The following is a 15384-nucleotide window of genomic DNA, read 5'->3' as shown; positions in this document are numbered from 1 at the left end:
AGTGAGTTCGGGACTTCCTATGTCACCAGCTTGGACCAAACCCAGAATAACTCACACTCTTATGTCTTCAGACCTGAATTCTCCTCTGACCTCCACACTGATCTCTGCCACCTCTCCTCTTTGATGTCTCAGAAAGGTCTCAAACTTGCCCAAAGATAGTACTTTTCTGAAAGACACTTCTAGTAGAAATAGATCAGGGTAAAGTCAACAAGTCATCTGTGATTGCTCCTTTTTTACACTTTTTTCAAATGTAATTCACCAGCATGTATTCTTGACTTGAGCTTCAAAATACATCCCACTTCTCACGATCTCATGTCTAATTCACCATCACTCCCTCAAAAGCTGCCTCCCGTGTCTCATTGCTTCTACTTTTGCTCTTTTACAATCGCTCTTTTACAATCTTTTTACCAAAAAGCAGTCCCCTCAGAACCGTACATCAAGTTTTCTTTTTATCTCTCAGAACAAAATCCAAATTTCCTAGCAAGGCCTTGGGAGCCTGGCTACCTCTCCATCTTCCTCTACTCCTCTCCCCTCCCCAACTTCCTCTGCTCCAATAACACTGTCTCTGCAATGGGTCAAGGTGTGTACTATCATCTCTGGGCCTTTGTACTTGCTCCTCTTTGTTCAAATTAGGGTAATAAGATAAAAGAAACAATGCTCAGTTACATTTGAATTCCAGAGTAAAAACATATTTTTGAGCATAAACATCTCTCAAATACCTCATACCCAGAATGGTCTAATTCACAGGTGTACAGTAAGTACTAATTTGATGGGATGGAAAATTAGCACACAAATAAGACCCATTAACATACTAATGATATATTTTGTCAAAGAAATTCCTATTACTGTAAAGAAAAAAACTATCTCTGATTCCATTGTTTTAATTTATTTGCTCAGTCGCATTTCTTGTGTGTGATGAGGTCTGTTTCAGTCTGGGAGAGGGAGGTTTAGAAAAGTTGATTCACACTAAAAAAAATCTGTCTTCAGTTTCCTGTCATGTTTTCTGCATGGGCAACCACGTCTACCATGACTTGAAATTAAGAGAGAGAGAGATTCTAAAAACATTCTAAGTTGCAAATACATTGATGTGGGAGAAACCTTAGCATTTTTTCTGTATTAAGAATAGATCAAAATCCCATGAACACTGATTACCCTGCTCATAGTCTGACTTTTAAAGATTGATACTTTGTTTCAGTTTAACACATTTAAGTAAAAAAACTATGCAGTGCTAATATTATATATAACTTTGAAATACGATAGTAATTTTCAGCTACAGACTTCTTTCAAAAAACTCTAAAATACATCAACTGAGAATTCCTTTTTTTTCCCAAGGTTTTCTAAGACCATGTATACTAGTGGCTAAAATATCTTCAATTTTCTCATTAAACAAGTATTGCTAAACTCTTAAATCTGCCTTTCTTTCCCAAACCAGAATAACTAGGGGTAACTAATTATACATAGTAATAAATAGGTCAATAATTTGTAATTTATTTTCTGAATTATAGTCATATTCAAAAGACAAATCACTGGTGAAGACAACCCCCCAAATAATGGCTAACTTTGGAATTTAAACAGGTCTGTAGTCAAATCACTACAACAGCTTCAAAGAAAATGTGCTTTTAGAATTATTTAGGCAGCTGGATACTACACAGTAAGCCTTTAATAGGAATAAGTTGTCTAGCAAATAATGTGTTCTCGTAGGCAGTACATTTGTAGGTATACACACATCTGCATGTTCATTTTTCATGTACCCAATAATGTGCTTTCATAAATTAGGTTTGCAGTTTGCATAAAATAATGAACTTTCTCAATGGCACATATTATTGGCTTTACTTCTTTGATAAACTTTAGCTTTATTTTACTACTTAACTTTTCAAAAGGTCTCTTTTGAACACTTGCGTTTTAATGAAGTCCTCACAACTGGCTATCTGTAATCGATACTCTTCTGAGATTGCATAGGATACAAGGGTTTTGGCTTTAGACAGTCTTTCTTGAAATGCTCAGAGCGATGATCCGTAAGATGATGTCAGACATCTGTGAGCAGAATCTCACCCACCACAAATTCCTAGTGTACAGCTAGACTAGCACTTCAGTATTTTTGGGTACTATTTAATTTTTTCAGCTTTTGGTTGTTTCAGAGAAAATGATACTTCTTTTGATGTTATCATAGCAACACTCCAATTGCATAAACTAGATTCACTGTTCTATACTGATAACTATGTTTTTAAAGACTCAAGTCTTATTAATGTAAAGTATATGCCATCTACATCATCTTCTCAAGACTATTCATTATATATTCCTCAAGGACAGGGAATCCCAGATGTGTTCTTTTCATCTTTCAAAAATTATTTCATTAAAATGTACTGATCCCATCCAGCTGAATCCACAGTGATATTTATTTTCTTGGTAAGTTTATAGTTATGGTGAGAAAGAAAAATACCACAGAAAAATTCACAATCACATTTTTGAGGGGAGAGTTTTAGATGAAAAAAAATTACTGGTTACCTATAGGTTTTTAACATAAAGGTAAAGAGGGAAGTGATCTATAGTTTTGTGTTACCGAAAAACTCTACGGCAGAGAAAAGTAGAGTGAATATTTACACTGTTCCTCACCTTTTTTTCTTAGCCTTCCATTTTAGTTTGCTCATTTCTATCTTCACAAATAAGAAGACGTATAAAAAATATAACATGGAAAATATAATTCTTACTGTAGTTTTCATATGTAAATGGTATAGTCACCTGGGTAGGGATCAGTAAAACATGACTTCAAATAGCTACCTAGATATCAATTTTAAAAATATGGAGAGGGGATCATTTTTAATGATCCAAAGCAGCTAGTGCTAGTTCTCTTTCACTTGGAATCTTGTGCCATGAAAACCATTATTTTATTATCCCAGAAAAAATGTAGTTGTTTTCTGAGACTCGCGCTGCTACTCTACTTTTCTGCCCCTCCATTCACAGTAATGGCCATATCTCCATCTAGTGGTCCCTAATCAATGAATACCTGGACAGCAGTGAAGAAAGAACACAGTAAAAGCTGTTCCAGTAACACTAATCGTGATCATTCCAGAGCATCAGAAAAGACATTGCAAAACCGTAAATGAATCCCTGACCACAAGCTCAGGCCCTAAAACCTCTATTCAGTCATATTAATGATAGAATTCAGAAATTGGCCAAAGGTAATAAGGGATCATTTTAGCCTAGATGCTAAGTAAAATGAGCTTAGAAACTGGATGCACTTATACTAAAACATTTCAATAAGATTATCAATATTATGGTAGTAAAAATATAAAAAGTTGATTAAGTCGTATTTGTTTTTTAAAAAAAAACTGAATTATTGACTTTGAAAATAATGTTGGATAAAACTGAAATGATTCATTAATGTTATGTTAGCATCTTTTGAAAATAGAGATGACCAGCTCTAATAATTGTCCTTAGGCTATTTCTCCTCAGGAAGCATATATAATTTTTCCCACACTGATTTAATCTTTCTATAAAACCTTAAAAGAAAATACTGATTTTTTAAATAAACACAGGAAAAGGATATGCTTGATTTAGGATTAGAAACTTAAGCAATAATTGCATTCAGCTATTTACAAAACAATATAAGTACTGGGATTTTAATAACCTGGTTTCAGGATACTTATTATAGTGGATTTAGGGATATGGATCATTTATTAAAATTTCAAGCCGAACACACACAAAAAGAAAAATTAGAGAAAGTGACTGACCATCCACACCACATGAAAACTTGCAGTAAAATGAAGATAGGAGCTGACATCATGGTACAGGCACGACTCGTTGTGCACATAAGTTGATCCTATTAACAACGGGCAAAGTAGCAAGTACAGGAAAAGGAAAGAAAACACAGAAAAGAAGACATACGAGATGAGATTTCATGCAGTTTGCTGGCAGTTTACGTGAGCCTCCATCCAGAGCAGATGCACAGTGACCATTGCAAAATAAGCATTACCAAAATATTTCACTGCTAAAGAAACACAAGACATTATTAGCACAGTAAAGCTACTGAACAAGAGTTGTACTTTCACACACACTCCAATGTAGAATTCACAAGATCTTGAATTACTGAAAGTTTCTGTCTTAGTCCAATCTTTCCAGGGCCTTGAGGAAGATGGTCTCCTGGGCTGAAAATATTTCGGGTAACAGGGCTTTTTACGTGATCTTTAAAGTTCAGCTAAGTGAGTTTAATCTCAGTCTTTGGTGACAAAAAGAGTTGATGAATGAAGTTTCCCTAATGAGCAACACTCCCCTTGGGCCCACATTCAACATTCCTGGGGGAATGATTTGACATAGGCAAAGCTCCTGAAAATCTAGCAGATGGAACAACAAAAGTCCTCAGATCTGGATTTTTAAGTCTAACCGGATAAAATGGAAAAAAAAAAAAAAAAAACAATTAGGGGCAACTCGGAATCACTTTCTCCATCAAAGAGAAGTGATCAATAGTCCAGGCAGAGATAACTGGGCTTTACTGTTACATATCTTGCTTTTTAAGCCTTACTCCTCATCATTGATTTATATTATCTAATTGCATATTATGTATCTGTGGAAATGCCTAATTTTTTGGAGGGGCAAAGGTGGCTATGTGTGTATTTGAGGAAATAAGTCTACTCTAAATAAATTACCACCTCTACAAATGCACATTAATCAAGAGGAGATCTGACTTTTTTTTTTTTAGAATAAACAATGCATAGGATAATGCTCTCTGCATGGAGTAGCTTGTAGACTCCAAGGAGCATGCAAACAAAGGCCCACCATGAACAATCAGAATCGGGGAAAATTACGTTTAAAATTAGTTTTTAAAAGCAAGCAGGGATTATGGTGTGGCCTTCATATTTGAGAATATAGTTTCTTAATAATTAGAACCATACAGCTGATTGCAGGCAGAGTATGTCAGAACAGTGTGTGTCAGAGGAAGAGCGCTGACCTATAGGAAAGCAGTGGTCATCCTGACATCACATACAATAATGATGTTTTGTGTAATTTTATCACCTTAACCCTTTGTAACTGACCTGGTCTAATATCATGCAAAGTGAAAATACAAACCTGTGATAGAGTCAGAAACCATGTTAAAAAAAATGATAAAAGAGGACAAGAGCTGTTTCACAGGTTTGTAAATACACTAAAGAAAGAGTAAAACTAATAAAAATACCTCTTATATCTTCAAGAATAAAGGGAGGCAACTCATCATAAATAACACTGTCAATTACTATTGATGAGAAAGTGTTTAAAATAGATTTGTGACCGTGGATTATTAGCAAGTTGATTGGAATTGCGTTTGAAAGTACAATTTCTGTGCAAAGGACAGATAGAAGAAGCAACTGTGAAGCTTAGGCTAACCATGAAAAATACTGAAATGAAAAATCTATCGACCAGCAAGTACATCATGTTAATGAGAACCACTATGATTATGTTTGACTTAAAACTAATCTGTCTGACCACTGACTTCCAGTATTTTAATACAATAAACGTTTGGTCTTACCAAGACATTGTTATCAAAGCAGACATCAGGCCCTTTTCGGTATCTGGGTTGCTTAACCATATCACAAGGATCTGGACCATCAGCTGAAGACACTTGTTAAGGAATATGAAGTTTCTTTTTCTTTCCACACAATTAAAAAAAAGAATAGACACCTACACCATTAGTCTAGTCCTACACAACTAGTTCAAGTGCTTGGGGATTTAAGGGAGTAAACTTCCAGAAATTTTCTTTTGTCAATTTCTACTCTGTATAGGATGCCCATGGGCAAGTACTGAATAGGTAATTGTAAAATATAAGTGGATGAAATGAACAAATGCCGCACAGTACACATAAAACAGCCCAAGGGAGAACTGGGTGTCTACGATTTAGCAAGACAGAAATATAAACTAATTGCTAACAGTAAACCTCAATTTCAAACAGGTGGGACCAATTTTTTTTCCCCCAGAAACAACATGGGTGAATGCTAAAGAGGCACTCTGTAGAATCTGTCTACAATGCTTTACTAGTCATTTAGCATATTTATAACCAGCAGCAGTTTGGCTGTGACTGCCACTGCAGCTGGAGCCCAGGACAGGACTGCCATCTTTTTTAAGGCTGAATAATATTCCACTGTAGGTATACATCACATTGAACCCCATTTTTAACCATCGAGTGTTGACAGCTTTGCAGCCTACACCAGCCCCGGCTAGCAAAAACCCAGCACTGCTCCCTAACCACCAGAGAACCCCAAACCAATTCCCCCTCCAGGCTCTTTCAAGCCATTTCCAGATCTACTTGGAAACTTGCACTGTCTCCTCCACAAAGCCTCATTATAAGAGCAGGAAACCTTTCATATTCTGCTGGTACCTGGGGAGCATCATTGGTCTGCACATTCAAACCAAATTTTGTGTGAGGAGTTCATTCTGCCCATGTGGGGTAATCATGGCGCTCAGAGTTTTTCTCTTGGAGCATAAACAACGTGACGAGGTTAAAAGTACGTAACTGGAAGATGGCAGTTGCTTCCCAGCATCTCTGATGCCGAAGGATACAAGTCTGCTCTGCCTGTATGAGCAGCCGTGTGTCGCAGGGACAAGTCCCTTTGCTCTCAACCATAATGAATATTAAGTTGGTGTTCATCAGCTTTTCTACATGAAAGATTCTGTAAAATATTTTTAAAAAACACAGAAAATGAACATTTTCTTTTGGGGAGAAAAAAACCAAGTTACATATTAAAATGAAAGCCAACATCTGACATCTTGAGACACAAAGCATCACCAGTGTAAATAGTAAAACAAAATGAGAACATTTTTAGCAGAGAAACATGATCATGTTTTTATTCGTTAGCATGCACACCTTACCTCTCCAGAATACTAGAAAATTGCAACAGATTTTTAAGTGTTAGACCTCAATGAACAATAAGCACTATTGAGTCACTGTAAGTCACAGAATCCGTTTTATTTGACATGCCTAAACAACTGTCTTTATTACTGAAAAACTACCGTAATCTACAGATAAAAAAAAAGCCGAAAATGTCTAAGTATCTGGCCCAAGCTAAGGACAGAGTTAATCTAGATCAGTGCTGTTCAACAAACGTGGACGTGGAAATGTTTTCTGCTTTGTCCACTATGGTTAACAAGAGCCACCTGGGCTATTGAGCACCTGAAATGTGACTAGTGCGACTGAGACACAAAGTTTAATATTAGTAGTAATTAATAATAGCCTCTCAGGCTTGGTAACCACTAAACTGGACAACACAGATATAGACTGAATAAGGGCTTTCAATTCCATGCAGAGTTTTTTTCCCCCACGTCATAAGCTGCTTCTGCCGGCTTTAATGACAGATTAACATTTTTATCTTGGTTGCTAAAGAGTCATTCCTTTGTGATTATACATCTTTCAAAAAAATGGAATTTTCTTTCTTTTTCTCCACTGAACTTGGGGCATAAGGATACAGTGAATCAAAAACGACCATGACTGAACTTAGTATCTTGATTACAAAGCTGTACAATTTAACTTAGCAATCTATACTTTAAAAATTGATTACCAGATACCTATTAGTCAAAGGCCAAAGGATTCTGAAATTTTGAGATAACCATAGAGCAACAATTCTGTTTGCTAAACTTGACAGTCTGATATGCTAAATTCTGTAAGAAAGACGGTATAATTTTTTTTTTTTTTTAAAGATTTTATTTATTCATTTGAGACACAGAGATACGCAGGGAGAGGGAGAAGCAGGCTCCCCGCTGAGCCAGGAGCCCGATGCGGGGCTCGATCCCAGGACCCTGGGATCATGACCTGAGCCGAAGGCAGACGCTTAACCATCTGAGCCACCCAGGCGCCCCAAGACAGTATAATTTTTTCTGAGTTGATGTCCAACTCTTCTCTTCCTATCCTCAACCTCCTCCGAGGACACAGAGATTTGCTAAAGTAACTCAAAAAGTCGTACGGACCGTGTCTGTTAAAAATTCATGCTAGTTTCAGTTAACTGCTGCTGGAAAACATCTCTCTGTTATAAGCATCCGAATCCCCTAGCAACTCTCCCAGCCCTTTCACATGCTCAGATGACCTCACCTCCTCCTATTTCCTCTTCTCTAGGTTAACCCTGCTTCTAGAATAACCTGCCCTCAGTCACTAAAACAAAGTGTCGTTCTCAGGGATTCTGTGACATGGATGATCACTCTCTCTCAAAACTTTGAAAAGTCCAGGGCACCTGGGTGGCTCAGTTGTTAAGCGTCTGCCTTCGGCTCAGGTCATGATCCCAGGGTCCTGGGATCGAGCCCCGCATCGGGCTCCCCGCTCCGCGGGAAGCCTGCTTCTCCCTCTCCCACTCCCCCTGCTTGTGTTCCCTCTCTCGCTATGTCTTTCTCTCTGTCAAATAAATAAATAAAATCTTTAAAAAAAAAAAAAAAAAAAAAACTTTGAAAAGTCCCACCTTGCCTTCTTCTTCTATCCCTCACAACCAAATTAAATTCTCAATCTCTTCCAAAAATTGCTCAAGATGTTTTATGCCTACTGATGACTAACATTAACCTTGATTTTTAGGAAGTGATATTTTCTCCTACTTCTTCATCCCAATTTAAAGATGCATTCAATTGTAAATTTCAGTGAAGAGTAGAAGTAAAACACCTCCCTCCCCAGAATATCTTTCTGTAAAACTATTTAGTAAATAAATGTAAATAGAAGTCATATATTCGGCTTAGGATTGCAAAGAATTACTATAGTTCTTACTACAGTTCATATAATTCTATGACTTCAGAAAAATTGTTAGAGGGGTCCTTTTAGACAAAAATACAGTAAAGTACAATCAAATTTTCTAGGTTCGGCCTTAAAGTAGGTGCAATTGTCTTGATCCTATTATGATAGTTGACAGAATTACAACTTACCCACTCAGGATGAATTCTTGAAAACGTAAATTTTAAAAACCTACAGCGCAACTAAAGATCAGTTTCCAACTGCAAGTGGTCCTGTCTCTCTCAGACTTGAACAAGTTACTTTTTGTAACGATGATAAAAGTGAATCCAGTTTCTCAGTGAACTAGGACTGTTCCTAAAAGGAAGACAGGTTTACCTGGAGCAGTTCCCACAGTCTAATACACCACTGAATGATTTGCTGTCATTATCGAAGAAATACTGGGTTTGTTCAGTAATGCAACTCTGCTTTGACAGAGAAGCTGTGAAGTCCTCTTCTTCCATCTCAACTGTGGGAAAAAAAACAACACAGATGACCAGGCGCGGACACTATGGTCAGTGCCCAGAGCCTTCATTTCTCAGGGAGTAAAGTGAATGTACAAGGGCAGGCACCCTGGGTGGCTTATTCATCGCTGGGTAAGGTAGTGGTGGCCCCTAACAGATGCCCAATAAATACCATGAGAATAAATTCAATAAATAGGAGGCTACAAACTGGAGGCCAATAGGACAAAAAAAAAAAAAAAATTGCCAAAGCATGAGGAAAGTTTTGACAAAAAGATTCCAAACTACCAATGGATGGTCTCTTTCACAGACACAAACACACATACCTTCTCACTCAGTTTGGTGAACTCAGCATATCCCAAAACAAAATTTTAATTATTATTGACAATAGCTAAGTATTCACATACCTGCCTCAAGAAGTCGTGGAAAGGTCAAACTCAGGAGAAACTGCTGTAGAATAGACCTAAGTTGTAAATATGAATAATTAGTGCTCAAAATCTAAATAGTTCCTTCATAAACTACACAATAAAAACCTGAATAATTCTGCCTGTACACATTTCTTTTTCATCTATTGAGAAAAAATTGAGGAGCATTTTTATACAAGTATTTCTTAAATTTTACAAAACAGTGTAATTTTGTTTCTGTATGAGAAGTCATGAAGTCAGAAATGTTCAGGACCAAGTGAGAGATACTTAGGGGTGAGGAGGCCTAATAAGACAAGCCATCGTGGAGGAGTGCTTCCTTAGTTTAGTTTTAAAACTCTGTGGTGGAGCAAAAACAAAGATCAAAGAAAAACAACTTTGGGCCAGGGGTCTGCGAACTCTTTCCTTGACAATATAGAATGGATTTGTAAATACATAACATGACATTCATGACCTAAAATAAACCCATGATATCTAGGGAGTACAGCACATCTCAGTTTTATAGTAAATGACAATTGAGCCAATATTATAGAGTAGTATAGACATTATAGAATCATCTGGAACTGAATTTAGTTAAAAAATGCGGGGGGAGAGGGTGGTGAGAAGGAGGTAGATTCTGGCCAGAAAATAAGATAAAGCCAATCACGTACTTCAGGATTACTCTGAGATTTAGAAAACCTGAGTCAACTAATATATAAATAAATACCAGTGTCACAATAGAAAGCACCATTTTTCAGGGTTTTTTCCCCAGAAAAAATAGGATTTTTAATCTAAAATCTTTGTACCATTTTATGAAAGTGGTATACAAAAACAATCACTTAATCTTAGCTGGGAAAGCCTCACCATCAAATGAATGTGAAAGATTACATGGAATAAGGCTGGGACGATATGGTAGGGAAAGGATACAAAAGATGGGGAAAAAAAAGGAAGGAGGTAAAGAAGGAGTGAGGGAGAGAAAGGATCCCAGACAGAAAAGGAGGTTTAGTAACTTGACCAGAGCCAAACAAATTTAATCTTACAGACTTTCCACAGTGCCTCAGTTTAAATGTCTTATTTTCGTAGGTGGTAGAGTGTAAGTGAGGTGTTGAAGGAGGTAGGGAGGGTGAATGAGTAAAAAGGAAGAATTAGATCCATTTCAGCGACATGATGCCTCTTAAACTGCCTGAACAGGAAAGAGGTGAAAAGAGAAGTCATGATGTCTTGCTATACCTAAAATTTAAAGAATTGAGTGCAAAGAGAAAAACACAAGAGAACTTCAGTAGATCTGTAAAGAGGCTGGAGTTTGCAGGAGGAAACACTGTTTTCATATGAAAAACTGAGTAACTGTAGCAGCTTTAAATGGACCATGTCAATATGATCAGAATGTGATTTTGGAAACGAAAGAAAGGAGCTCCCCTAATAATGATTCACATGTCACAAAATCAGCATTGCCATCAAATCCGTTACCATTTTACACCCCCTTTCTCATTACCAGTAAAAATCGTGACTTACCAAGCAGCGGCAGTGGCCCACCAGCCAACGTGTAATATGTCTGCTATTGATGGCTAGAAAATAGAATTCAAGAGTCGTTACGTGAGTGGACGCTGAGTGCGCGCTGGAGAGGAACTGGGGTGGGGAGGTTACTGACCACGTACGCCGAGCGATGCCCTGCTCCTTGCTTGGGTGCAGCGCCGGGTTCACACACCGACTGATAATCGTAAGACTTGTTAAAAGCGTAAACCGATATATTAACCAGGTGTCTCATCAAACTTGGATCGATCTCTCCAAAAAATCGTCCAATCTAGTACAGAAGGGAAAAATAATAGAGTTTCAAACTGACGCCATGTGTTAACACCCCAACCGTTGCCATGAAGAGCAGTGAGACAAACTGTCACCTAAAACTCCTCTGGAGCTGACACACCAGAGCCGGGAAGCTGTACGGGACATTCCGAAAGAAGGGAAGTGAGATGAGGAGTTCTCACCGCTCAGGGAATCTGTGTGATGTTTGCGGAAAGAATGGACACGGCTGACTGCCCCACGAATTCCTTGTGGGGAAGAGGAAAGTAGCATAACTGAGAGAAAGGGGTGGGATTGGAAACAGAAGAGGATCCTAAAGGGGCAAACGCGAGGCTCATCAAAGCCAGCCCATAAACATAGCCAGTTAAGAAATGCTCATTGTTGGGGCGCCTGGCTGGCTCAGTCGTTAAGCGTCTGCCTTCGGCTCAGGTCATGGTCCCAGGGTCCTGGGATCGAGTCCCTTATCTGGGGATATCTGGCTTCTCCCTCCCCCTCTGCTTGTCCTTGGGGTCTCTCTCAAATAAAATCTTCAAAATAAATAAATAAGAAAATGCTCATTGTTGAGAGATCTTTCCTTTTTAAAGAGAAGCCAGAAAGGTAGATTCAGAAATGAAGTAAGCTGGCAACTAATTCTAATTTGCTTAAAATCCTGGGTGAACCAATTAGTTTATATGCTGCCAACATGTAAATTGGGGAACAGAAGCTACATCAGTTCAAAGCAGCCATGTATTGAATTAGATATTAATACTTAATGTGAACAAGAATAAAAAATTCATATCATGTTAAAATTCTCAACTATATGTTGTAATGGTAACTGTTAGTACTACAAAGGAAACTCCACTAACAAATATTACCAAACTGTATTTAGAATGTTTCATTAATAGTTTAGCATTTTGAAATTTATTTTATGTCAGTACTGTAATAGCGCATTAACTTCTATAATGGTTTGAAGGACTTTTGTAATACTGATCAGTGACATACACTTTGGAAACTATACTTTGTCCCACTCAAGTACCTACCTGGTTTGTATAATCATCATGATTTGCCATCAAAAGAAATCCGCCATCGTCTAGAATCACACAATCCATTACCTAATGAAATAAAAAACACATTTTGAGGATGGATATCATTCCTCCATTGTAGGTAGATGATGATAACAAAAACAGGAGAAAGCTTCAACTTAAACATAATCAGGAGATTTTGATGAAATAAATTAAGGACACATACAGATACATATCAGACTCTCAGAGTTTCATATTCCCCGACCACCCATTCAGTTAAAACTGTCAACTCAATATGAATAAATCCTGAGAACAAATCAGAAATAAACTTTTTGCCATTCCGAATGGCAATCTTGTTGTCATTTGGTCATCTAAATGATCCAGGAAATTGGATAAACCAAAATATTTAATAATGTATAAACACATACTTAATATTTTGATAAGACATATCTTTAAAAATGCATTGTGGGTCACCATGCTTCAGACTTAAAAAAAAAAAAAAAAGAGGCAGCATGAGGATACTTAGGAGATTTAAAAGCAGAAAGCAAAACAAAAAATGGTCATCACAGAACTCAGTTCCCACCCAGTTTATATCATGTTTAAATGCAGGAATCAGTTTAATAATTTTTATTGTATAAAATAACAAAAACATTGTTTTCAGAGTTGAGGACATATGCATTCCATTTTCCTAATGTGGAAGCAGCTTGCTAAAAACCTTGGCTCTGAAAACAGTCTTCACAGTCTATATTTACAAAGTCTATGTAAAATGGAGAAACTATAAAAATAAAAGGATTGGTTTATAATTTTGCATGACTAGAAATGATAAGATCATATGAACCCACTGTTTGCCTTGGAAATATACACACACATATAAGAAGACTGGAAGAAAATAGTGGAATTCTTCCTTTTTATTCTTGGAATAATACAGTGTCATTCTTAGAGAATGTTTAACTTTTGAAGACAGTTGACAAAGAAGTAGAAGTAACAGAAGACAATGTAAAATCCAATCCATGTAAGTGGAATTTGATTAAAAAAACAATTCCAAAATTTAGCTCAAAAAGTTTTCTCATCGCTATAAATACAGTGTGACCAAATACAGGTAAAATACAAAAAAAAAAAAGGAAGATTGCCCTAATAACCAGTAAAGGCCACTCGGATTAAAACTGCCCATTCAGGGGCACCTGGGTGGCTCAGTTGGTTTTGCGTCTGACTCCTCTGATTTTGGCTCAAGTCATGAGACTGAATACAACTGAGATTGTAGAGAAGAGAGTCTATACAGAAACAGGCTTTTTAAAAGACCTTAACATGCGAATATTTTTAAAAATAAGGTTAGGAATTATAAGCATATAACTCAAATTCTTATCTATAGGTTAATTCAAGGTTCCATAAAATAATAATTTTAGTGTTTATTTAAAAATTCCTGCATTTTTAGCATTAAAGTCTTCGCAATAGTAACACAAAAAATTACAGTTAAAAATTTTAAAGAGTTTTCTTACATCACTGTTCCTTTTGCAGTCACAAACTGGGCCAGCACACTGAAAGACAAAAATACAATTATTGCCACACATTTTTACTTTAAAAGAATGATTAAATGATATACTATTACCAGGTTAAAAATCTTAGAATAATTTATCAAGTCTAAAAGTAAGATTAAATGACAGTCTACCTATCATAAAAAAGTAATAGTTTTATCTTTATAAAATATCAAATAGCTATCTAGTATTTCAAACTATAACACTGAAATATTTTTCTAACTAATTTAAACAAAAAATCTTTCCAAAAATAGTAATTTATAGTTCTGCTTCAATTTAGTAGCACTGAAAATTTATTTTGTCAATGTTTCTTTACTTTTACTTTTCTCATTTGCATATGACATGGAGTATAGCATCAACATTTTTTAAAAAATTATCTTACCGGATCCCTGATTGATGTTTTGGTGAAATTCTCTATCCAAGAATTTACATCAATTTTAATTCCGACAACTGAAAAATGATGTAAGGAAAAATTGACACATACATTTAAAAAGTGTGGCTATGATTCTTAGTATCTATTTTTCCTCTCACATTTGAATATTCCTGGGCAGGCAAATTTAAGTTTCTTGAGATTAAATTAATTTCAGCTGTACACTGAAAAGTTGATTTAAATTAATTTAAAAAGTTGCAATTTTAGTTAGGAGCCATATAATATTCGCTATATGGTAATTTAGCATTAAATTTGGGTTGAATCTCATGTTTATTACAGAGATCTATTTCTTGGAATTTTCATTAAGAAGTAATGCCAATAGCTCTTAAACTATTAAATAATTTTATTTATATACGCAACACAGTTGATTCATTGGCCACAAGCTGGCCAATTAACTAATATACGTAGTAAGCTAAAAAAAAAAAAAAGTGGTAGTGTCAGGAATAGCCTTTTCATAGGAGGTCACTCAAGTCGATTGTTTTCAGAGGCTTCCCTAGCCCTGCCGATGCATGCACCAGGTGCTTAAGAAATATATGTCCAGGAAAGATAAGTGGGTGGGAGGCGGAATGAATGAGTCACTGGGAGAATGAGTGAGTGAGTAAGTGAGCCACTGAATGAATGAGTTAGTAGTTGAACCAGTGAGGGGTAAAACTGCCCTCAGGAGCAGGAAAGCAATCGACCTTCTCAATCTGGCCTGAGGTATGCTTTCTTGAACATTCAAATACTGAATCATACAATGAAAAAAAAATTTCTACTTTATTGAACCCACTTATTCCAGGCTACTTCCACAACTGTTCAAAATCTTTGGGATACAGCAAAGGCAGTCCTAAGAGGAAAGTATATAGCAATACAAGCCTTTCTCAAGAAACAAGAAAGGTCTCAAATACACAACCTAACCCTACACCTAAAGGAGCTAGAGAAAAAACAGCAAATAAAGCCTAAACCCAGCAGGAGAAGAGAAATAATAAAGATCTGAGCAGAAATCAATGAAATAGAAACCAAAAGAACAGTAGAACAGATCAACGCAACTAGGAGCTGGTTCTTTGAAAGAATTA

General features: G+C 36.5%; 1 protein-coding gene across 2 annotated transcripts in view; it reads right to left on the bottom strand.

The window, feature by feature from the left end:
• CACNA2D1 (calcium voltage-gated channel auxiliary subunit alpha2delta 1) overlaps positions 1 to 15384 on the bottom strand; it is a 491057-nt gene that overhangs the window by 14385 nt on the left and 461288 nt on the right. For both annotated transcript variants that reach the window (XM_032402277.1, XM_032402278.1), the window contains exons 30-38: positions 14282 to 14349; positions 13864 to 13902; positions 12386 to 12457; positions 11218 to 11370; positions 11082 to 11134; positions 9576 to 9631; positions 9047 to 9176; positions 6529 to 6638; positions 5501 to 5583 (exon numbers count right to left, since the gene is read on the bottom strand). In XM_032402277.1, coding sequence (XP_032258168.1) covers positions 5501 to 5583; positions 6529 to 6638; positions 9047 to 9176; positions 9576 to 9631; positions 11082 to 11134; positions 11218 to 11370; positions 12386 to 12457; positions 13864 to 13902; positions 14282 to 14349 — 764 coding nt within the window. The remainder of the gene's footprint in view (positions 1 to 5500; positions 5584 to 6528; positions 6639 to 9046; positions 9177 to 9575; positions 9632 to 11081; positions 11135 to 11217; positions 11371 to 12385; positions 12458 to 13863; positions 13903 to 14281; positions 14350 to 15384) is intronic.

The sequence above is a fragment of the Phoca vitulina genome, unplaced genomic scaffold (genome assembly GCF_004348235.1).
Source record: "Phoca vitulina isolate PV1807 unplaced genomic scaffold, GSC_HSeal_1.0 scaffold4, whole genome shotgun sequence".
Taxonomy (NCBI): domain Eukaryota; kingdom Metazoa; phylum Chordata; class Mammalia; order Carnivora; family Phocidae; genus Phoca; species Phoca vitulina.
This window is presented reverse-complemented; position numbering and strand designations above follow the sequence as displayed.